At 35.9% G+C, this 24530-nt stretch overlaps 1 protein-coding gene across 5 annotated transcripts in view; it reads right to left on the minus strand.

The window, feature by feature from the left end:
- Positions 1 to 24530, minus strand: part of PIK3C3 (phosphatidylinositol 3-kinase catalytic subunit type 3) — an 82874-nt gene that overhangs the window by 35035 nt on the left and 23309 nt on the right. For 3 of the 5 annotated variants that reach the window (XR_008730199.1, XM_014286412.3, XM_014286413.3), the window contains 12 exons: positions 24345 to 24530; positions 22859 to 23013; positions 21519 to 21606; positions 20237 to 20304; positions 17054 to 17159; positions 16109 to 16225; positions 14407 to 14538; positions 12655 to 12783; positions 12259 to 12328; positions 11523 to 11587; positions 8395 to 8479; positions 7224 to 7298 (listed from right to left, as the gene is read on the minus strand). Coding sequence is in view for 4 of the 5 variants with exons in the window: in XM_014286412.3 (XP_014141887.1) it covers positions 7224 to 7298; positions 8395 to 8479; positions 11523 to 11587; positions 12259 to 12328; positions 12655 to 12783; positions 14407 to 14538; positions 16109 to 16225; positions 17054 to 17159; positions 20237 to 20304; positions 21519 to 21606; positions 22859 to 23013; positions 24345 to 24530 (1276 nt within the window). In the remaining variant the exon portion in view is untranslated. The remainder of the gene's footprint in view (positions 1 to 7223; positions 7299 to 8394; positions 8480 to 11522; positions 11588 to 12258; positions 12329 to 12654; positions 12784 to 14406; positions 14539 to 16108; positions 16226 to 17053; positions 17160 to 20236; positions 20305 to 21518; positions 21607 to 22858; positions 23014 to 24344) is intronic. The other 2 variants (XM_027816227.2, XM_055698782.1) reach the window with 1 other exon arrangement.

The following is a 24530-nucleotide window of genomic DNA, read 5'->3' on the forward strand; positions in this document are numbered from 1 at the left end:
GGCCTTGGCTTTCTAACATTTAGACACTGAAACCTTTAGGCACCTATTTAAAAATCTGCATTCCCTATAAAAATGGGGATTTTAGGCATCTGAGAAAACAAAACATAACAATTCAGGAAATACCTTGAGACCACAGACAAATACGCAAGAACTTCCTGCCCTGTCTCAAGGCTAGGAGCTGGACTTCTGTGTAGGCATCCATACATGTAGGAGACCAACTGGAAAAACAATCTAACACCTAGGAAAGCTGGTAAGAGTGCAGTCAGCAGGTGATGAAACTCGTTAAGGGAACAGGGGGTAGAGATGCCCTGAGCCTGGCAAGGAAGGAATCAGATACTGCAGGAATGTCTCAAACACTGGGAAGATCAACAAAAGGTTACTTTGTATGAACTAAGTCTGCTAAGAGGGAACAGCCTGCTAAACCCTGAATGACGGCTCCAGAAGCAGCGAAGTCAGTGGGTTTCTGCAGTAGCTGGGGGAAAGGTAAACGCGGCAGGGGGAGAATGTGAACACTGACTGAATTCAAGACCAAAAAGACTTGCCCCTCCCCCCTCCCATGCCTGTAAGGAGCATGTGTGCTAATTTACAAGGCAAGTGAGGCTGATTTTAGTAAGGTAGTCCACATTGAACGATAGGAATAAAAGAGGAAGGCAAGTGATATTTTAGGAGGGGTAACACATAAAGGGACTTCTGGATGAGTGCTCCTACAAAAAACACCCCTCAGACAGGCCTGGCACTGGATCCAGAACTGGTGATCTCCCCCTCTCTTCCCCCCACACCCACTCCTTTTTTTCTCCTTTTCTACCTTTTTCTAGTAACGCAAGGCATGAAACTTTATATGCATGGCAAGCGATAAGAATTTCTGCTACCCAATTATCTACCAATGAGCCTAACTATGAAATAACAGTCTTTGTTCACCTATGGACCTCTGGTATTGTGTATACCCTATTCCGACCAACAGAACCAGCAAATCCGAGTCACTCCTCCCTCCTTGGTGGGACAGCACAAGAACATATAGTTCAAGATACACAGCTTCGGACAAACATTTCTGATGCTGAAAGTGGCTCACTCCTCAAAGTCCGCAAGATTACACTGGCACGCTTTCAGGAAGCAGGAGCAAAATCTCTGCTGGAAAGACTTTTAATGGAGTGTCTCTTCAAAAACAGTGCCCTAATAATCACTCTCCACTCCTCAATTAAGCTACTTCACTGTGGAAAAAGCAAGAATCGAGGCATTTACTGACTGGAAGAGGACAAGATGTTTCCAGGCACATGCAATAACACAGCATACACAGAGAAAGTAATTTGTTCAAAACCTAAAAGCTAATACTCTTTTATATGTTTAAGTGCCCCCCTCCCCAATGTTGACTACATTTTTCTACTGAACACCTGGTTTTCTAACATATGGAATATAGAGGACAGGCCCTTGGAGAGTTCCGAGGAAATGGCATCAAACATGAAAACTTTCCCTGAGTAGCAGTCAGGGCATGAGGGATTTGAAAGTCCATCTGAGTTCCTTTCAGCCTTAAGAGTGATCTTTGATTAAATGAAGCACATACCTGAGGAGACTAAAAATTGGTATCTGGTGCTTGCAATAGCCAGTAACATCTAACTCTAGCCCAACAGGCTGACTTGTCCATCACTTTTACTGCTAATGCCTAGATTTTAATACAAGAGAACGTTCCCATATAGCAGCACAGAAGTTGTTTTATTTCACCAGAGAACTGTTAGGGAAAACTACTGAAAACCTGCACAGAACTCTGAAATCCTTAAACAAAATGCAGAACATAAGGCAAATCAGATGCAAGTAGTAAACCAATTTTAAGTCTGGTGGCAACCGTCTTTTAACAGGTAAGAAACTTCTACAAATTATTTCAAATGGACCTTTTCCCATGTTTGGGAAGAGGGGAAGAAAACCCCCAACCCAAACACAAAAACCTGCAGCACTGAATTATAATGTACTTTCTGTAAACTACAACTGCCACTAATTTTAACCTGGCCTGTAGAGAAGTAGAATTTAGTGACCATTTTAACTGGATTCTTATTTTAAAATTGAAGCAATAGGATAAAAATTTCTCTGATGAAAATGAGTGGATGGATGGGGTGGTTTCCTAGCTTCACAACAAATTGTAATGTTACCAAAATTTCTCCTTTGCTAACAGAGCACTGCCATGTTAAAAAAATCAGAACGCCTAATTTATTGACACCACTTGTAATCAGCTACACATTGTAAATTTTCTAAGATTGCACAAAAACGGAAGAAAGTAGCATGAAACATTAGGGACTTGAAAGATACAGGTTTTAAACTCAGTATGCAGCAAGAGCTGGAGGTAAAGTTTATCATCATCATCCATATAACAGATAAGCGCCCAGCTTGTACTAAGAACTGTAATTTTTCCCCCTCACACCTCAAGCTGTTCATTCTCAAAATACACTCCATGAAGGCATATAAGAAAAAAAAAGGTGATGTCAGGTAAGTATTGTTAAATGAGAAATACTGTTCAAGATACCTATGTAAGAAAATGTTTTAGCTGACCAACAGCTAGAAGTTTATATTATTTTTGGCAGGCATCACACAAATTAGAGTTGCAGAGAGAAATCTAAAGGGTAACAGTATGTGCTAAGGGTTTTTTTATTTATCTTTTTTTTAAAAAAGATGTTCCTTTATCAAGACCAGTAACGTTTAAAAACATACTTAAAAATTCCACTGCATTTTACATACTAAAGTAGTTTGCAACATTAATAATATTTATAAATACACTCATCTAAGCACTGATATAGCAGAAGGGTTTGTATCCTATACTTTTTCACTTTTGTCATCTTTCAACCTGCTTTGGGAGAGATGGTTTTAACTGCAAAGCACTGCAAGTACAAATACATGGTGTCATCTCACATATGGAACTATTCAGATCTTTGCTGTCTTACCTGCCAACCCTTTCTGAGACTGAAGAATAAATCAGATGTCAACTGCTGCACTTCACATTGAAGACAGACCATAGCTCTACCTCTAAGCATTACATGAGAAGACAGCCCACTTCTTTCACCTATCTACACATGATGCTAAAAGCAAATGTGGTTTTCAAGCCCTCAGTCTTTGACCTGCCCTCAGATATTAATAACCTAATTTTATCCAAGTAGCATTTTTTTCTACTGCTACAGCAGTTTCAGGTGTAGAGTTCAGATCAAAGTGCCTGTATTTAGGGAAACTATAACGAGGACTTCAATTTACATGTAGGTCCCCAAAGGTTACTGAAAGATTCATCTGGCCAGTCACTAAGATGAGCATTAGTTGGTCACACACACACATGCAGTGCTGCTCAAGAATGCCTTTTCAACATCTAGGATATCCTAAAATATCTACACACAGCCTGCAAATATGACAGGACCTTTACGAAACCTCTGTCTGCTGATAAAGCAAGTTATTAAGATATCTCAAAATGGGACAGGAGACTTCACTTGTCTATCATAACTCAAACACTACCTAAGCTTGACTGTACTGATTGTCCTAAGACTTTAAAAGGCCTAGCAATCATGAAGACATCCATGCCAGGTGTAAGATAAGTAGCTAAATCACAACTCTACAGTCAAAACCAGTGGAACAAATGAGAGTAGTTTCAAAGGAAGACATGATGTTACTAACGTAACACATATTACACTAAAGTTAACTGGACATGTAAGTGGACATGCTGCAACTTGTGTATCACAATCCAGCTTCACAATGACCCAGCTCTTCCTTCCAAGGCAACAAAGGGCACATTAGCTGGTAAGTCAGATGCTGGTATTTATATACATATCGGTCTGTAATTCTACAGCAAGGCACTGATGTTACTTAAAGCTGAGTATTCAGCTGCCAGTGTCTTGTTATTTACAAGTCACAGTAATACCTGCTCTTAATAATTTGGAAACTAGAAATTAAAACTTAGCAATTGATAACATTTTTCATCTCCAAGAGAAGTAGGAAGTTGAAAGTTCTCAGAGAAAACAAATATTCCTGTCATGCAACAGCAACTATATAATGTGACCTTCAGGGTACAAGCTAATGCACATTTGTGAAACAGATGCAAGCGTACTTGTAAGTTTTAACAGCACTCACAGATTAGGGATGTTTTGACAGAAGGTTCCCTATATTCCTTTCCAAGCAAACTTCTGCAGCTGTCCTTTAAGTATAATGGGACAGCATTTAAAAATCTGAAAGCCTAGGTATCTTGTTTAAGATGACTTAAAGGCAGTCACCCTACTTCCAGAACTACAGGCATAAAACAGTCACGAAAGACAACAGAAATTACTTGACCCGACATGCTCATCCTATAGGGCAAAAAAATACATTTCTAACACTGAATGGGAAACAATTTGGTTTTAAGAACTTCAATATCTATTAATATTTAAATTACACCATATCTATTATAAACAGACATCTGTATATTAGAAGATAATGCAATAATTCTATAGGAAGAAGTCCAACATACATGTGGCTACATCCACCAAGCTAAAAAGTAGAGCCAAAAAAGGTAACCATATGTTATTGCCATATACATCCAAGAAAAGTATGTGAATCCACTGCTGGTACTCAGCATTCTTTACCCTGTTGGAAAGCTTCAATTCATTAAATAATTATCATCAAGAAAGGATGCATATACGGCCATGCAATTTTGAAGAAAGGTACATATAGCTTCCATTCTTCAACAGAAGAATTAAGTTAGCTTTTTCCAACTTTAAGTCTAAGGGATTCTTAGTAGCAAGAAACAAGCATTTTTAGTAAGCCTTTGTTGTACGTGGAACCTAAGAATTTCTCTTGGTAGCTCAAAAAGATCTCACTCTGTATGTGACAGAGCATAGGTAGCAGATGAAAACAGTTTCAGAAACTACCGTAGATCTGCACTGCCCTCTGCTGTACTGTTTAAATTCTTCCACCAAGCCAAACCACCACTGTGCTGTTACTTTTTAACAGAAAGGTAAGATGTATTTTATCCCACAAGAAAACACCAAAATACTACTACTCTAACCATGCAAGCAGTGCCTGCTAGTGAAAAATTTATACCTCTCACCTTAGACAAATGACAGACAAGGCAGACGAAAAATCAAGACAGATTTTTAAATGACCATTTATACACTTCCAACCAGGTAAGGAAAAATACGCTGGCTTTAGTTGCTCCCCCACGCACTTAGAGCGAGACCTTTTACTCTAACCAAGGCCCAATAGTTAAATTTTCTAGCCTTTCATACAGAGCATGCTGGTTCAAACTTATAAATGCTTCAGCCTTACCTGTAAACTTCCACATGGAAGCCTTGCACATGGATATTAAAAATTACTTTTTTATTTACATGTTTCCATTTAATTTACATGTATTCTGTTTACATGTTTCTATTTAATAAACATTTCACTATTATCAACACTTAGCCACAACTCCTAACTCTTCATCATTATGTAATGAAGATATTCAAGGAATCAAACTCCTGTGGGAAGCTGTAGCTCAAAAGCAACCAAGCAAATGAACCAAAACAACACACAAAACCACCAAAAGTTTTCTCCTCCACAAGGTATGTTTTTCTTTGTTGAAACTGTGAAGTTCATGCAGCTACATACAAATTAATTTTCAAGTAAAACACTTGAACTTCCCTCCACCCCAAGCCATTGATTTTAATAGTTGAAGTAGCTTAATTTTCAAATCCTTCACTTCCTCTGGTAGAGAAATCTTCTATTAATTTACCATTAGAGTTATTCACTCTACTTGGTCTATTACTGAATCTGTAAAGAGGGCAACAAAAAAATATTTAAAAAGTTAGAACAAGTTAAGGAGTGTCAGAATGCATATTGCTATTTTGAACTTTCAAGATACATGGGTTCTGCTGCAAATTAAAGGATGTACTTGATTAAACAGTAACTTCTACTTTCTCTCCTGCAGTTCTGAATTTGTATTGAGCAGGACACTAAAGAGCCTGTTTCCTTCTTTGTGTTTAAAAAGGCTTAAATATCTATCTATCTATCTAAAATCTCAATTGGAGCTAAACAGTCCAGCCAGCTCAGTTAGACTGATGATGAAACACTTGGATTTTTGTGTAAAGTGGTTTGTTTTCATCAAGAACACAAGATTCTTAGGGAATAGAAAATGCTTAAGTGAATCCTACTGACAGGCCTCACTTGACATTCCCACTTCTGGGACATAACACGTACATTTCTTAGAAAAACATACAGACCTGGACAACTCACAGAACGATTTTGATTAAAAGAAAGTCAAATTTCAGACAAGAATTCACATGGACAACCCAGTGAAGTCATCAAGATAATAGCTAATTCCATACGACTACTGATAATACTTGTCTAACCACCTACTGTATTTGGAATAGCATACATTAAAAAAGCAGAATTATTTGGCAACTATTAAAATATAACTGGCATCTAATTATTAGACCTTGAATTTGCTTTCTGATAGCATGTTAAAAAAAGCTACTGAACAGGAATGTAACAATTTAATGAAAATTAAATGGCCTGGTAAGAACAATTAGGATACCTGGGGTTGGGGTCATTTTACAAATACTTCTTAATGCATCCTTTTTTTAAAGCTTTGGACCAAGATTTCTGAAAAAAAAGTAACTATTATTTTATCCAAGTTTAAGATAACAATGAAATCTCTCTTGATCTTAGGTAAAGGCAGTCAAATTCTACCATATACTGGGCCCATAGTACTTTCAAAAGAGGTAGCATCACTCAAGAAAATTTTTGCGTTTAACAAAATAAAAACTTACACATCCAGTTTTCAAATGGAAAAAAATGTGACAGTAGAACACAGGCCTTTCAAATAAGCCAGCTGAAAACTATACAAAACCCCCAGTATTTATAAACATGTCTGTGTTGAGGTTAAGTTGAATTTATGCTACCTGCAGAAACATAAAAGTCTCTTAAACTGACACCAAAACTACATCAGATACACATTATATCTTGTATACTAATGTGTTTAGAGAGCAATTAGTCATTAGTCTACTTGTTCTTATTCTTTGACTGCAACCTCACCCTAATTTAAAACAGTTTAATAGCTTAAACCTAAACTTTGATTTACCGCATCAAATATTACCTTAGATGAAACAATGTAACTTTACATTTAAAAATATATTCTAATCTACAATACTCAAGTGGGTTATAGTCAAAAGGAAATGGAGCAAAACAGTACCGACACATTAGAAATTAATCAACTGCTGTTATAAAATTACACTACTAAAAAGAATTACCTGTTTTTGTTAGCAAAAGATTATCCAGATGTCTATCTCCAACTCCAAGGATGTAAGTAATTACACAATAACCAGCTGTAACAAGTAAATTATAAACATGAATATAAGCACCTTTCCTGGAGAGCAACAAGTTCCACACAATTAACAGCCGCCTTATCTTAGTTCTTGTTCACTAGTAATAAATATACCATGCAAACTGGGAGCAGAGGTGGTACTGATGAAGAATAATCCACATTATCAGTACTATGAAGAACATTTAAATGAACAAATTAAAACTCTGAAATTTATTCAGTACTACATAGATTTTAATTTCTTACCACACAATTACACGCCTAACACTAAAAGCCTAAATTCGTTCAATATTAGGATTAAGATACTTCAAAGGAAGATGAAGTGTTCTGAGTAAAATGAGCATAACCATTTTGCACTGAAGTATTTTAGACACCTGTAAAACAAGCATTAGACATTGATACAAATCTGAATGCATATTATCAGCAGTATTCACAAACTCAGCAGTAAGCCAGGCAGTATTGAACTTTTTAAATTGTCACTTTCACCCTCTAACCAGATAACCAGAACAGCGTGAATCAGTTCTAAAGTATGTGGCATCAGAAAGAGAAGGGGAAAAGAAAAGATACTGTGAAGCGAAAACCTTTTTTTTTTTTTAATTATTATTATTTTTTAGAATGGAAAAGTGGTATTTCAATACTGCTGTCATTTTACTGAACAAGAACTACACTACCACGTTTTCTTGTCATCCAAATGGAACACTGGGCTGCATGTAGCCTCATCCCCAGAGAACCCAATGTTTTAAAAAGAAATGGAAATTTTCTACCTTAAATACAGATGATTTATTATTATACAAATGCCTTACATCTCCCTGCATTATAAAGATCCTAACTCATGATGTGGAGGGGACAGAGGTAAGATTATTGCTAGAAAGCAAAAAGTATTTAACTTCCAGTCTCCTTTAAGGAGAACAAAAAGAGCACTGAGGAGATGAACTGTGTATGACATGCCAAGCTTAAAACTATTCACAGGGATTCTGACAGGAAGTACATGCATAGTGCCCTATCTGCAGTCATCTGAACTGAAAATGTCTTAATACCTCATCAGCCCTGTCCTATATACCTTCAGATAATAAGTTACCAGCTGTAAGCCTGTAACTTACCGCAGCTCTTAACGTATGTGTCCATCACCTCTGCACTTATTCCATGAGGGCCAGTCTCACTAGGTGCATGTTTTCTGAAGAAGTTCTGCAGGGGAAGTCATTAACATAGTTATTCCACATGACCTGAAACAAGATCTTTAGAACTGGTAGAAAAGAAGATTTATGTCAAGACCACAAATGGCCATTATTACAATCTGTTAAACTAGCAACTCCTCCCAAAAAACCCAGGAAAATATAATTTAATTTTATATTGCTTTTATCTATTTTACCTTAATCATCTCATTCTTATACGCAAAAGAAACAGATCTGAAGTTCAAACTGAAAAGCAGTTTATTTTATTAACAGTTTCAGAAAATTAATAATGCATTGAAAAGTTATTAATTAATGAGTACAAATAGTTCCACAGGAAACTGTTCAGTCCAGATCATGCAAAACTAAAACAGGCCTAACAGTCTAGATTAGTAACTAAATCTGGGACACGCATTCTTGTAAGGTTTATCATTGTTACAGGTCTCCCTATTCCACAATATAACTGAGTGCTACTGAGTTTAAAATGAAAATCTAAGTCATCAAATGGAACCTTCACATTTTCTATGTAATGTGGACAGGGCTAAAACAGTCCTTCCCACTACTCAGAAGGAAACTGTTTTTGTCTTGACTGAGACAAAAGATAGCTAAATTGAATCCAAGATAGCACAAGTTTCTTCCAGTAAGCAAACACAAATTTAAGCAAGCACTGTAAGAGGAGCTTTGTAGGCATCTGGATGACATATGACTAAAATCATGACAAAATGAAAGGAGTCTTAATAAAAGAGGAGTGGTACTGAAGGAAAGTATCTGCAGGCTGTTTAAGAAAGTTTTGCTAGAAAAGCAGTCCTGTTGTAATGTGTATCATAGTTTTAAGACCTAGAGGAAGCTTTAATTATCTCTGCTTACACAGAAACAAGCCCTTCTGAGATGTTAGAAAAAGCTGACAGGGTAGAAAGATTCCGTTAAATGAAATCCCTAAGCAAAACGTGGACGGGAATTTTTAACTGGTTAACAGGATACTAGAGAGGTGTATTTCAGTGCTCCAAAATTTTACATGGTGTATGTAAAAACAAACAACAAAACTGCACTCAAAACCAAAACCAACAGAAAAACACAGACTTCAGACCATCCAAACACTAAACTGCAGAGTGTGGAACAGAAACACCTCCAAAACATGAACTGTAATTTCAAGACTGTTGATAGCAGGTAACACTTTTTATTCCCTGCACATCTGTATTATCAGCCAGTACTAGATTATTTGCTTTAAATCTTTTCAGAAGTGAAACATTTTTTCATGTTTATATACAGTGTTCATCTTTATTACAACAGCTGCGACACCCAAGATGAACATTTACAAAAAGAATAAACCAAACTTTCACACACCTAAAAACATTCATTCAGTTTTGTCCTTGCTTCAACTAGGATAGCTCATTTTCTTACCAGTAGCAGATACACTACTGTGGTTTTGAATTTAGGATGAGAATAACGTTCATAACACTGATGTTTTAGTATAAATACTATACAGCAACGACTAAGTCAAGGACTTTTCAACTTCTCATGTCCTACCAAGAAAGTAGGCAGGGGGTGCACAAGAAGCTGGGAGGGGACACAGCTGGGACAGCTGACCCCAACTGACCACAGGGATATTCTGTACCATAAGATGTCACACTCAGCATATAAAGCTGGGGGAACGAGGAGGAAGGGGATAACGGCAACATTCAGAGTTAGGGAGTTTTGTCTTCCCAAGTAACCTACAATGCCTATCTATTTTATCATGCTTTGGTACAGGAAATCAGAGCTCTATAATGTATTTTGCTATTGATCTGTGAAGTAATGTCAGATCACATTCTTTGGCATCTTGTCTGTCTAGATTAGCATTTTTCACAGGAAGAATTGTTCCTTATGCCTGCACAGCGAGTAAAACAGCAGGCACCTATTTCAGCTTAGAATATGATATTATAAATAACTGCAAAATGACAATTTCACAAGCAACACTACATGTATTACTTTATAAAAACATGTAATGGACTAGAATATAAACAGTACATTTCCAAGTTTACAAAGGACTTCCAAGAAAACACTTTCTAAACTGTGATTACTGAATGTGTACATGTACCTTATCACTCCCTTTATGGAATGGGAAGCTCAAAAAAATCTTATGCAGCTTGATGCTGGTCATTGTCTGATAATGATAAGAAGATAAGCACTTGATATGCTTATTTGTTAAACAAATGATAATGTCAAATACTGAGTATTTTTTAATCTATGTATTTTTAATATATGTAGTTTATAGTAGCTGGGAGCTCTTTGCTTTGGCTCCCTGCTACTGAGCTATGAACAATGCAAGTGTGCAGTGTAAACCACAAAAAAAGGGAAAAAAGTACTGTGACAAATTGAATCCAACATAAACATGCTGTGTTTTCACTTAAAAACTTATTAGTTATATGTAGTTAGATAACAACATTCCAAGATGTATATCAACCAGCTGAGCTCTGCCTCACAGCTTGTGTGTTGTGCTTGAAACTAGCATGAATTTTATGTGCCACTACTCAATTACATGTCCCTACTCAATTCCATGACAGTTACAGAAAATTTGCTAAAGTAAAAAAACAAAACAAAACAAAACCCTACACAGTATCTATACATCCACCATGGCAGGGAAACAGACTTCAGAAAGTATATGAACAAACTATTAAGCTGTTCCATCAAAAAAATATCAGTAAGACATACTTGGACAAGGTATCTAGGCAAAACTACTGAATGAATGACAGAAACACTTTAAAACAAAACCCTACAGAAAAGTGTCATGCACCCTCCATTCATCGTTACAGCAAAGCCAGATGTTCAATAGCACAACTAAAATTACACTTTAATTATTTAAACAGTATTGGTTTTAGGACATGAAATACTTGTGGTGATTTAAGTGTATTTTTTTAAAGCAAAAAATCTGCTGTGAATGTTTCAAGACACAATTTGTCTTCTAACAGATACAAAATTCAGCTGAGAGACTAAAGACTTTTGTAGGAGATCTAAGCCTGCAAATTATACTGTTTTTTTATACTAATCACTAGAAGACTTAAAAATCCCCCATCACATACCTGTATACTTTCTTCTGTAGCAAGAACTTCTGCAACTGGTACTGACTGAATAAACTGCATGAAGCCTGTGACAGAAAACAACCAAAAATAGTCTCCAATGCATACAGCTTTCAAGGCACTCTGTAACACATGTTTATTAAAGGACAATGCTAATACACAGTTTCAATCAATTGCTTCTCAGCAAAGAAACACCAAACATGTTTTGCCCCAATTTTCTGCCTTCAGTAGTTTTAAACCAACTTGTCATTAACACCAAACTAGCTTGCAAAAGGTCTGTTGTTCCAAGTCTTCATGAGAAGAGAAAGAAAATCAGTGGCTTTCTAAATAGTTGTCCAGAATGTACCTAAAAGCAAAGACAAGTCTGATTTTGTTTTGTCTTGTTCTTTTCCCCCCCACTTCATACAAAGATCTATAAATAGGAGTGTTGTAAGCTATTTGTCCAAGATTACACCACAAGCTAGCAGCAAAGATAAGACTATGATTTTCACATAGTCCAAAATGCAGACCAGGATTCTTTTAATTAAGATAGTTGAGTCACCTGTGCAATACTGTAGTCACTCAGGTCACTCCATGACTTGTATTACAATATTTACTTACACATTTGAGCTCCTTTTTAGAATGCTATATGTAAGCAAAAAACCTCTGATGAAAACAGACTGTGTCACAACACAGTCTATGAAGAGAGGGGGAAGATTCCTCCCATTGCTGTAGTTTTAGGAAACAGAAGTATTCATACCATGTTTTGTACTAGTTGCCAGCACTTTATAGGGCGTCAGCTTCAAATCCAGATTCTCTTTTCTTAACAGCTGGGGGGAAAACAACAACACAAAAAGTAAAAATGAATGCAACAAAAAGGCAGCTTCTATTCCAAAAAGCAGTTTGTGTTGGATGTTGATCTCCACTGTTCTTCACTGAAATTAGTAATGAGTGAAAGCCTGTTTGTCAATTTATTTACATCTATGCAGGATCATTGCATGTCTATAAAGAAAAGAAAAAAAGCCAACTAAGATTTGAGAATTCTTAAATGTATTAGAAACATAGGATGCAGTAACAGTTTTTAACAGCCTTGCTCTAGACAAGGAAAAAAAATCAAGAACACAGAGGGACAAGGACATGAATTAACAATTCTCACCTTATCCATGAGTGAAATAATCTGAAGAATAAGTTGATCTTGACGCAAATCATCACCATGCTTAAAAATTACAGGATATTTGCCTCCATCTTCTGTCTTGAAGAATAACTGAGCGGGCATTAAGGCACTCTGGAAAAGGAAACTTACTCTACTAAACCGGTTCACAGTAACATTCGTATTAAGATGTTTCTACAGCAGAGTTCTAAAATACAAATCTTTGTTTACTGCACTGTAGATCAGAAGTGAATTAAGCAAGTATCAGGTCACAGGATACTTGTATCAAAGCCAGTTACAAAAAGATTTAGACTAGTCCCATCTGAATACCACCAGTGTCAGTGATCACCAGAACTCGTTTCCGTGTTCTTCAAGTTTGGTAGCAAAGAAGCAATTCTGAAGCTTATAAAAGAAGCTACTCAGTGTCTAGGACTGAACAGTTAGAACATACCACTTCCAGCTACCTAAATGTGATGTAGGCATACTTTTTAAAAAAATACCTTAGAGTCTTCCCTCTTTTTTCTTTTTTAGCAAGGAATGTGAAGGATACTTCCCCCACTCCCCACGCTCCCCCCATCCTCAGCAGCAGAAGAGGAAAGGATATAAATATTCAAGTTTTGTGTGTACGCATGTAATTCCAATCAACATAGAAGCACTATGCAAAAGGTCACAACAAAACAAATTTAAACTGACCAGATCAAAAAGAGACACAATTATAGAATAAACATCAAAGAAATGCTAGGGGCAAGACATCTTAAACAACTAATTGCTTCCTTAATCTATTTAGTAAAAGCAAAAATGCCTTTTTACATTGTTTGTTAAGAAAGCCAATTTAATTGCCTGCAATTTCTCTGCATAAAATGGGTTGAAGGAAATCAATTACCTGAATGAATGATTTCATCTACTGCAACTGACCAAGTCACTTCCCTCAAAACCAAATCAACAACAACAACAACAAAAAAGCAATGATACAGAGTTTGGTATTTGAGCAGTTACATTAGATTTTCACATGCAGTGAATGTTTCAAGTCAAGGTATTATTCTTGGTAGGAAATAGTTAGGTTTTGTTCCAGCAGTCTTTTTGTCAACATTCTTCCCCCAACCCTTAAATTACATTCCTGCTAAAAGCTGACTGACATTTGCAAAACCTTGTTTTCATGACAAGATCTTTCCAATGTTGCCTCCAACCTGAGGTGCAAGACCATGCAACTGAAAAAGTGTACTCTTCAAAGAGACTAACTGGTATATAAAGAAGCAAGCCAAAGCTGAAAAACCAAGAGATGTTATGATAGAAGACTACGCAAAAAAAGTTCATCTCTGATTTTAGGTAAATACAAATTATATCACAGTCAACAAGTAGCCTGTCACAGTTTGACCATACTGGGCATAATAAATTTATGACCTAGTAGAGGTGACGGATTAACACTGGTCATCACAGCAGCTTGCACATTTTTTAACTGGCAGAGGATGCCTACTAGATACAGGCCTGACTTGTAAAGCACATTTTGGCCATCTTAAAATTACATCACAGTCACCTATGAGTTGAAAGTAAATTTATGAAGAGGTCCTACATCACTAGATACTGGCAATAACTTACATTCCAAGTAGAAAAGGAAGCAAAATAACCCCAGCCTTTTCAACAGTATGTTGACTGTTTATTAGCCTCAACTATATCAGCCCCTTTAAATCTTTCAGTTGATTATTTTAAGCTTAGCACTCATAAAATGTGTATTTCAGCTGTTCAGAAGATGTCATTTACCTTGAAGAGTGTGGCTTTTTCAGGGATTATCCCTTTAATTTTCACCTGTGGTTCCAGAGGAAGTGGAATAAGTTCCATATCTGCTAAATTCATCTTTTCATTATCTGCTAACAATGCCTGAAGCCTCTCATTCTGAAAGAATAAAAACTTATTTAAAACACCAAACAAACCACCTACTAGGCATATAGCAACAGTTGAAAAGTCTCTTAACAAAAGACGTATTAATAATAAGTATCCAATTTATTCAATTCTTTACTCTTCCAAAGAATCAAGGTTTTGCTCTTAGAATCCAGTGAAATCAAAATTTCTCTTTATGCAGTAACCTGAATAAGGAAGCACATATTCCACCTAGTATGAGTATATTCAAGCAATTTTATAAGTGCCAGGTGTAAGTCTTACAAAAATTTATTTCTAAATTGCCTGCACAAGTGGCAGAATTACGTTTTCCATACTAGTATCAAATGTTAGCTCTGTTTCAGAAACTTGATTCAAGTCTTTTATCTCTGATCCTTTATAATCCCTGAACTGAAGGAAATCCCCTACCACCAATGAACCAAATTGCCAACAGCTTGCACAGGTCTGATTTCAGGGCTTCCTCTACATTCCTACATCTGTAGTTACCAGAAACACAATACCAGTCAATTTTCTAGTACTTTACACTTGATATCCTACATAATAAATGTTGAACACATAAAAGTCTCTCGTCTTTTCTCCTACTGAATGTAAGAGGCATAAACTCACAGCAAGGTAGCCCACTACTGCTAGTAATAGTTCTAGCAGTCAATTGCTGCTAGCTAGATTTTAATCCCAAAATGAAAGCCATGCAGTCCTTAGTTTTACAGAAATATCATAGCAGATACAAAAATATGTATGACACAACGCTAACAATGTGTTGTGCAAGCAGGAAATATACTCTTGTGAATTGAAAAACCCTCCTCCCCTTTTAGTGATTGTACCTTTTTACTGATATATAGAACATTCACAAAATCTCATAAAAATTATGCAACACTGAAGCTTCATTTTCCTGCGCAAATATACCCCCCCCCTCCTCCGATTTAAAGAAAGAAGGTGACAAAAGCCATTACATTGAAAAATCCATGTTTGAAAATACTGATGTGTGTCAGAGGAAAATACATGAACAGAAATCCCCTTTGGCGTTCTTGCTTTCTCCGCATACCCATCTGTCAAGTTCACCTAAAATATCCTAAGGACAAAGCTTTTTAAAATGCACCCATGATGGAAATAATTTTCCTGAACATGCAACAGAAGGCAAAGTTCTGCTAAACACATACCTTATAAAAGAACAGTTTTGTTGTGCTTGCAAAAAATGAAATGTTGCTGCTAGTCAAACTTCATTATCTACCCTGGCTTAATTCTCACACCATAATGACCTCTGCTACCTTCCTATGTCGCCCACAACTTAGTCACTGTTACATCATCAACTATTCTTATATCTTCTTTTTGTGAAAATATTGCAAGATTTTTCTCAATGGTCTCTTCTGTTTATCATCTACAACCTTTCAGAACACCTTGGAACTTTGACCCATCTAAACTCTTCCGAAGTTTGTTTAGACTTGGCTAAAATTATTACAGAACAGATAGACATCTGTTATAAGTCTCAGTGCTAAGAACTTTTAGTGAAAAACTAACATTCCTATTGTCAAATTCTAGCTAGAGATAAGTTTCCCAATCCTTTAGTTACCTTTTTCTTACGGTTCCCACTTTCACGCTGCACTGCTTTCATTACGTGAACCAGCCGATCTACAAATGTCTGCTGGGCTGCCAACAATGAACGCATAACTCTGACAGACTTATCACCCTAAATGAATTAAAAGAAACAGAATTAGTTCTTTGTTCTGTAATTATTTTACCTAGAAATTATTCCTTTATGCTTAGACCTTTGGGCTTCTAAGAGGTAAGTGAATAATGATCAATTTCCTGTCAATTTGAAAGGTATTTTCTGTAAAATGCTATCAGAATCACTGTAGCTGGCAATCAATTATCTGACCTACCAGTACACTTCAATTTGCATCAACAATTTCAGTGAGGAACAGTCATGCATGACAAACCTATTCACACAGCCAAAATAAGTTAGTAAGGATAAGCACAAGAAATATTCTTATTAAGCATAAGAGTCATATTTGAATAACATACCTAAACTCAGAATTAATACAGTGTGAGATACACGAAAATCAGGAAAGACTGTACATCTGCTACAAGTTAGAGCTTGCAATACACGTTTTCTGGTGGTTTTTTTTTTCCTGCTGCTCTAGCACCCTCTGCTGCCGATAAACAGAACCGCACTTTTTGTGAACCCAGAAGATAGGTCTCGTCTCAATTTTTACCGTAAGGACAAGTACTTCCAATAAAGAAATAGTAAATAAAAAAGACTCCGTACACAAGGCAGATAATTTTAGGTCCTGCATGTTACAACCAGGAACAAGCAATAAAACAAGAGAAAAGTTCTCAATACTTGTTTTCTTTTTCAGTAATTTCTCTGGTTTACTACAAACTCAAATTCAAGCAGTAGAAGCTTTCAAATTTCAATACATAGGACAGAAAAAGCTGTCATCCTCCTACACACCTGTGCCTTTTTAAAGAATTACTATCCCAAACCACTATGTATTTCCTTGCATACAGGCATTACCTTCAGCAAAGCCTGACTAAATCTTCTCATCACATTTAAGTACATTTCGTGAGTCTTTGGGTCCCTCTGCTGAGTGTCTTGGTCTTCACACTCCACTATTACATACCTGCAGAATAAAAACAAACCAAGCTATGCTGTATCCCGGTGCTACACAGTTTGAGTGAGATACATTAGCCCTGTATTAAAGGCCTGGAACTAAAAGTCCCTCTTTGAATAGATCTGTATCTCAACCAACAGGTGAACTCTCAAAAATTGCAGTCACCAATTCCCACCTGGATCAGGAGAGCCTATCAAAGTTTCTGAGGTCTTTCACTTACAGTGAAGTGGCATCCCTCAAACAGGACAAGTCAGAAGTCTAAATCACAAGAACAAACTCCAACCCAGCAGTACACGTGGGAGGAGCAGGCATTCCACTGTGCTACTACCTCCTACATAATGCAGTGGCTGCAAACTTGCTATTCAAGAATACTTGTAAAAACAAGAAGAGTCTCTTCCCACCTGCTCCCTGTTTTACCATTAGCAATGGTGGAAGAGACAATATTGGTCCTGAAGTAGTTCTGCAAAGTCTACATCCCAAAATAATTTTTCATTTCTAAAATTATGATTTGGGCATGACATTTAAACAGTACAATTCGGGACAGTTATACTGAAAATTTATTTTGATATGATAAGCAGTTGTTTGGAATGCTTTTGTGCTTATTTCTACACACAGTCAAATAAAAAGCAGCTATCCACAGAGGGCTGTCTTTCTGTTGATCAATGTATCTCCTATTACTACCCAGAAAAAAACAAATAAACCCACTATATAAAAAAAAAAGTAAGAAATTAGCAAGTCAAGTTGATTCTCAAACACTGTATTTAGATTCAGAAGTGACTACATATTCAAACACACAGACTTGGACTTTATGCTGACAGCTAGAATTACCCCTTCTCTTCTGTAGAATCTCTTCACAACTAAATGATTATGGGACAAGACTAGAGGTCTATCATTTGCAGCTGATCAAATTTGACTAGCCTTATTTATAAATAACTTTAAGTTATAAATATATATAAATGGTCTTGTTTATAAGTAACATACTATAAATTAAAATAAGGCACATGTAACATGCCATGACACTTATATCAATGATTCTATAACTAAAGATTACTTCTAGGACTTTGTTAATATATTGTTCTACACTGTTCCCTCACTAAAATGACAAAATTAGATTGCAGTAATGTGTGTATAAAAATAAGTCCATATTTACAAAATTTGTGCACCAAAACTTCAAGGAAAACAGGAAGTAATGAATGGAAACATGCCATTTTCATCTTCATTTGTTAAAAAGCCCTAGATAAGTTTCTCCGAGCTATCTTGCAACAAAGGAGTAAGAGTAATGCCTCATACTTGGGATACGTGTCTCATACATGCAAAGAGACAGAAAAAGCAGCAGCACTGACTTCTGTAGCCACTGTTACAGTATAAGGATAGGAGAGCTTTACAGTGACATGGGACTGAGCAGAAGGTTTGATTTTCAAGGGTTATTGGACTTTTTCCATTGATTATTTTAGGTGCATGCTGTGTCCGGATAGTTGAAACAAGCAATCGATCAGCAGTCAAGAGGATTTATGGGTACGTCAGCTCAAACAGTGGCTGCAACATTTGTATTTTGTCACTGAGAAATTGAGATGTCTGTAAAGAAAAAGAATAAATTGACTGGGGGTTTTCGTTTGGTGGGGTTTTTGTTATTTATTTTTGGTTGCTTTGTCTGTGGTGTTTTTTAAGGTATAAGACAAAAACTTCTGGATGTTTGAACTTTCTATAGACTGAATGCCTGAGATGTTGCCGAAATAGAAGTGCACAGTTTCTATCAATGTGATAGAAATAAGCTAACCTACTAACACTTGTCTTAATAGAGAATATTTGATTAGGTCAAGCATTTGGCTTCTACCCATATCGATTCAGCCCACAATTACTTTATTAATTTAAATTTAATAGTACTTTTTCCTGAAGCCAAACATTATCGTTGACTACTGTGACAGAAGTTATGTACACTCATGAGCTGTAGTTCTCATGCACTTTAAACATCTTAAATTCAAGCTAATGAAAAAGCAATGAAACTTTGAGACATTTACAAATAGAATCATTCTCAGGATAGGTTTAAGATTCTTTTCAGAATTTTATAGGAACAGTTTGGCGGATTTACATCACATAGAACGTTCCATTCCAAATTCATGACTTATCAGTGGTTAATATTCATAGCATATTAACATAGGATCATGTTTACTAGTTATTTTAAATGAGATGCATCTACAAAGGATGCAAATAAGAACTGATTTAAGTTTAGCCACGTAAAAGGCACCTAATCTCTCCATTTTAGAATATGTGTATACGTAAGTAAACAGCTGTATGTGTTGTGTATATGCATATATATGTACATTAATATATACACATAAACACACTTTCACAAAGTACAGCTCTATTCATCTCAGCTTTCTTCAAATGAAGTAATTCCTATATGCAACTGCTTACTCAGAAGGCATGCAGATGACTAATTTAGACATCTAATTTAATTTTTAAACCACTTAACTAAGTAATCTTACCTCTCCACTATCTAGAAAAATTAAAGAGTTCACACACAACTAAAGTTCCCCCTAATAAAGCACACATCTGCAATGATGTTGTGTTTGTGATCGTAAGATAACCAGAAACGGAATCAGGAAAAATAATTAGGTTAGCACAAAAAAATTAGTGCTTTATGAACTTTCATAAAGTACACTATTGATTAATAAAGTGCATAACTTAAATATTCTAGCCAACACTGTCAAAAATTATAAACACAAACCAAACAGAAAAGCAGAGCAGAAGATGAACTTTATCTCCTCCCCACCACCATAAACAATTTGAATGGCAACCTATAAATTATAATTGGGCTTTTTTTTTTTTTTTTTGTAACACTGTACTGAATGTCCTACAAATCTACTTCCTTTCTCTAATGGTAAAACACTAAAAACCAGCACCCTCCTTTTACTAATTATTCTGTTCAAGCACATACTGTTTTAAATCTACTACTCCATCCTGTAAGAAAACTAAATTCTGAAGTTCTAAAGACAGGTCATCTTTTGCTGTGCATCCTTCTGGGCATTATAGCTTTGATTTCAATTACACATTGATATAGTATGAATAAACAGTTTCTAACATACCAATACAAGTAGTTTGCCAACATGGAATTTTTGCATGCTCGTGATATCAAGAAAGTGCAAAGATCTTGCTGGAAGGGATTTAAGAAGAACAAAATTAAATTATAAAGGAGTCTATAAACAGTTGAGAGACACACAAATTTAAGGAAACAGCCCACATAAATGCAAGAAATTTTGAGAGATATATTCTCCTCTAAAATGTGACTCAAATCCAACCTAATATTTAATCATAATAGTTTTCTTATTTCTCCAAATCCAGCAACAACACTACATATAAAAAAAGGCATGCTATTACAGTATTACATTTACCAACATGTCAAAAGTACATGATGTTTTCCAACAACAGACCTTTAATATAGTTTATATTTACAGTATCTTACACTCTCCTCCTATGCAATTTTCTCCCGCTGCGTGTCAACCCTGAAAGGGATTTGCTACCCTGTTTTGCATCCAGAAGATCTGAACCTCTTTAAATTCTACATTAAAAAAAAAAAAAAAATCTGTAGAAGATACACACCATGTAGCTGCTTTTTCAAGGTTTAGTATTTTCCCTAACAAGAAATCTGTGTACCTTCACTGACATGCTCAATTTGAGGCTTATTTTCTATGCAGTACTGAGACTCAAAAAGATTAATAACAGGGAATTGATCTTCAGTACAAAGAACAATTAACCGCACATCAGATTAAAATCCGATTCCCTCAAACTGTCTACCTTCTATCTTTCCTTGCCTGCAGTCCCATTCTTATTACTACTCTTCTACTTGTGGTATAAATTGAACATAATCCTTGGCAGATGCAAACCAACATAGCTTAGGTTCAAAGAAGATGACACCAACACCAAAGAATGGCTACAGGAAGAACAGTCTGCAGAGACTAAAACATTTGGGTAACTTTTCCATCAAAAAACCTGCTTTAAAATACCTCAAACACATGCAACTCTCAATATCTAATGACTATGTGGATAGCCTTTGCAGTAGTTTTCTCCTTTAAAGGAGAGTACTGTAATTTTATGAACAATTCAATGCCCAGTCACCCAGTTTTGGAGAGTCTGACCGTCTACATAAATTATCTGTAAGAATCTGTAAAATATCTGAAAAAAATCTGTAAACAAAAATGCAGATAAGCTATTGTTATTTTCTTAATGTTTAGTTTACATTTATATTCTTCATTCAGCAAGATACAGTACAAAGATTTAAAATAGTCACAAACAAAAACTGAAACCAGTACCAGGTCACTAAAAAAAAAAAAAATGTATGAAAAACAGAAGGTAAAGCATTTGACTTACATCAAGGTTTTCATTGTCTGCAAGCTCCTTTGTCTTAGAAGTAAGAGGCAGTGAGGAAACAGGTGGAATAGGACTCATGATCTGGGAACTACATAAAGGAAAACATGTAACTGGCATGATTCAAAGCTCTTGCTTGAGGGGAAAGGGGCATGCATGAAAATAGCAATGCATTTTCATTTCTACAACATAATAAATTCAGAAAACTAGAAGTATCTTTGAAGACAGTATCTCAATTCTGTTTCAGAACAAACTGCATGAACAGCAATTTTGACAGCTGTAGTTCCTAAAAATGGCAAAAATCTGTGCCTTGATAGCCACATAGTTTACGGCTGTGAAGGACATTCACTTACACCAAACTCAGCATTTTGTTTATCTTCCACAAAAAACAAGCAGACATAGATGGGAACTTAGCAAATATGCATTTTCAGGATAAGCTTTTTTAAATGTTGTTAAGATGAATTTGCTACTACACAACACCTGCAAGCACTCATCTCTGTAATGCAATTACACATAACAGTAGACAAACCCAATGCTTGCAAGAAGAAATTATCAGACAGTAAATTTACCTGAAAGGAAGTAATCAGACAGCTCTACTAATGTCTAAGTGTTGCTGCAGCCTCAAATACACCATACATGCCAGGACACCCACTCTACAGCTTAGTAGCAAGATCAATAGAAGCAATACACTTGTAATACTAAAATAAACCCTAATGATACAAGTGATTAAACACTGAAGCTTAAAACTAAAAATCCTGGAAATTTGTATTGAATATTCACAGGAGACTTCAGTTAACCAGGTTTGTTTACACTTTGCTCAATACTGTATTAATTAGATATTTCAGTCTTTCTTTTGGATTCCTGCAAGAATAAAAATTGTGCTCCGTCAGCTCTTTTACATGCACAGAACTCTCTCTACACCTTCTTTTACAGGAGCAGGAAGAAATCTATTTCCATTTCAGACTGACTGGACTTTTAGATCCATATTATTTGATGAATTTGGAAGTGGAGCCTCATACAATTTCAGTGAAGACATCCTAACTTTTGCAAGGACAGAAAGAAGCAATGCCAGTGTTTTTCCTGTGCTCTCCAGAAGTTGTCTTCCTTTCATGCAGTAAGGTCAAGGCCACAACTTCAAGATTAAGAATGTTTGCTCTAAACTATCTGTAGTCAGGAAACACATTCCATGAAACCTCAGAGGTTAATTTTTTTAATTTTATGTCACCACTTGGGATTATAAAATAGGATGCTGCATATGCAACGGTTACTAAAAAGGAGAAAGAATCTGAGGGCTTAAGATGTTACATGTTTCTGCCTTTCTACTGGAAATCTAAGCTTCTTACCTGTCTATTTCAGCACCATTAGTTCCAGATGTTGTCATGCTTTCTGACATCGAACCTTGACAGTCCCTCTTGCTAGGTTCCAGTCCATTCTTTATGTCATCAAAGTTTTCATATTTGAGTGCCTGGACTAACTGTAGCAGATACATCAGCAAATCCTCATAAAGGAAAAAAGAAAAAAGCAAACAAAATAAACAAAGCAAAAACCAACACAAAATTAGTTAAGGGGGTCAGTTAAAGCTGGCTAGGACCATATGAAAACCATGTTTTGAAAATTCTAATTGATAGAAAAACTTAGGGTTTAGTGACCTACAATACAGTGACCTAGAGATCAGGAATTGGGGTCTCTCTAGCAAGCAATATACAGTAGAAAAATTCATGTAGGATGGATTTTGACTCCCAAAAAATACTGAATTACTACACTACTACTTTTTTGTTACTCAAAGGTAGTAAGTGCTAATTAAGTAAAAATTCAAATGCAATTCTGAAAGTTCTCTTCAGTTAAGCTGCCCTACTTGCTTCCAGCGTCCACAACATAAACCCTTAAGTTTGTCGCTCCAAGAAGAAAATTCAAGCATAAAATCTAGACCATGGTACCAGTAATTCATATTCTCATCTCTCTTATGAAGTTTTGGGGTTTTTTTAATACCTTGTGTAGCTGGGGATCCTTGAAACCCACATCTGATCTATTTTAGATCGAAGAACATAATTTTATTCACTTGCTGTTTATAATGAAGTTGTTCCCTCGACTATTCATTTTGTTCTGTTTAGTTCCCTTCAAATGTTTTATAAAAGGTACATTTTTAAAGTCAAAGTAGTATGACCTTGTCTGTTGAGGTAGGCTTGCAAAAATTTGATATATTTATGCTCCCTATTTTAAACTCTATTGATTGCCAAGGATTCAAGAGTTACGGAAATGAATTCAAAGTTGGTTTTTTTTTTTACTGTCAAAAGAAAATAAATAATTAAAATTTAACAGATTAGCATCTAATAAGTGGGTTCCACTCATAAATCACAGCTCATCATATTCTAATCAGTATACAATTAGAAACACCTTATTTCCACAGATGCTCTTCTACTCACTTTCTTTAGCAAAAGAGTATGATGATATACTGCTTCAATTTACCAGGCGGATTTGTTGAAAATCTTTTAGAAGACTATTTAAGTTCAGAGCACTTTTATGGAGGTTACCATTCCAAATTTATCACTGGCTTCTGGGAAGAATATAGGGTTGGTTTACTTTGTTTGTCAAAACCAGCTATCACTGGCTGGTCACACTAAAGCAATTATCAATGAGGGCCATTTAATAACATGAAGACTTTGCTCCATAAAGAACTTCTAGTACATAGCATCATAGTGATAATTTTTTATTCCATCAATGTTATTCACTTAAATGTCTTAAAAAATAGCAAACATTTCAAAAGTACTCAATGAGACTAAAAATTGTGACACCAGCTAACTTCACATGTACCCACAGACCAATGAATACCTCATCATCAGCCTGCTGAAGCCTGGCAACGGCATAGCACCGAACTGTTGGGTTGGTGAAGTGAGACGACAGAAGTTCTAGAGAGTCTTCCACATCCATGGGCTTCCATTTGCCCAACAGCTCCAGTGCTTGCTTTGCCTCTTGTGGTAGGTCCCAGTTGACACATTTTAAGAATTTTGTCAAGGC

The sequence above is a fragment of the Falco cherrug genome, chromosome Z (genome assembly GCF_023634085.1).
Source record: "Falco cherrug isolate bFalChe1 chromosome Z, bFalChe1.pri, whole genome shotgun sequence".
NCBI classification, from domain to species: domain Eukaryota; kingdom Metazoa; phylum Chordata; class Aves; order Falconiformes; family Falconidae; genus Falco; species Falco cherrug.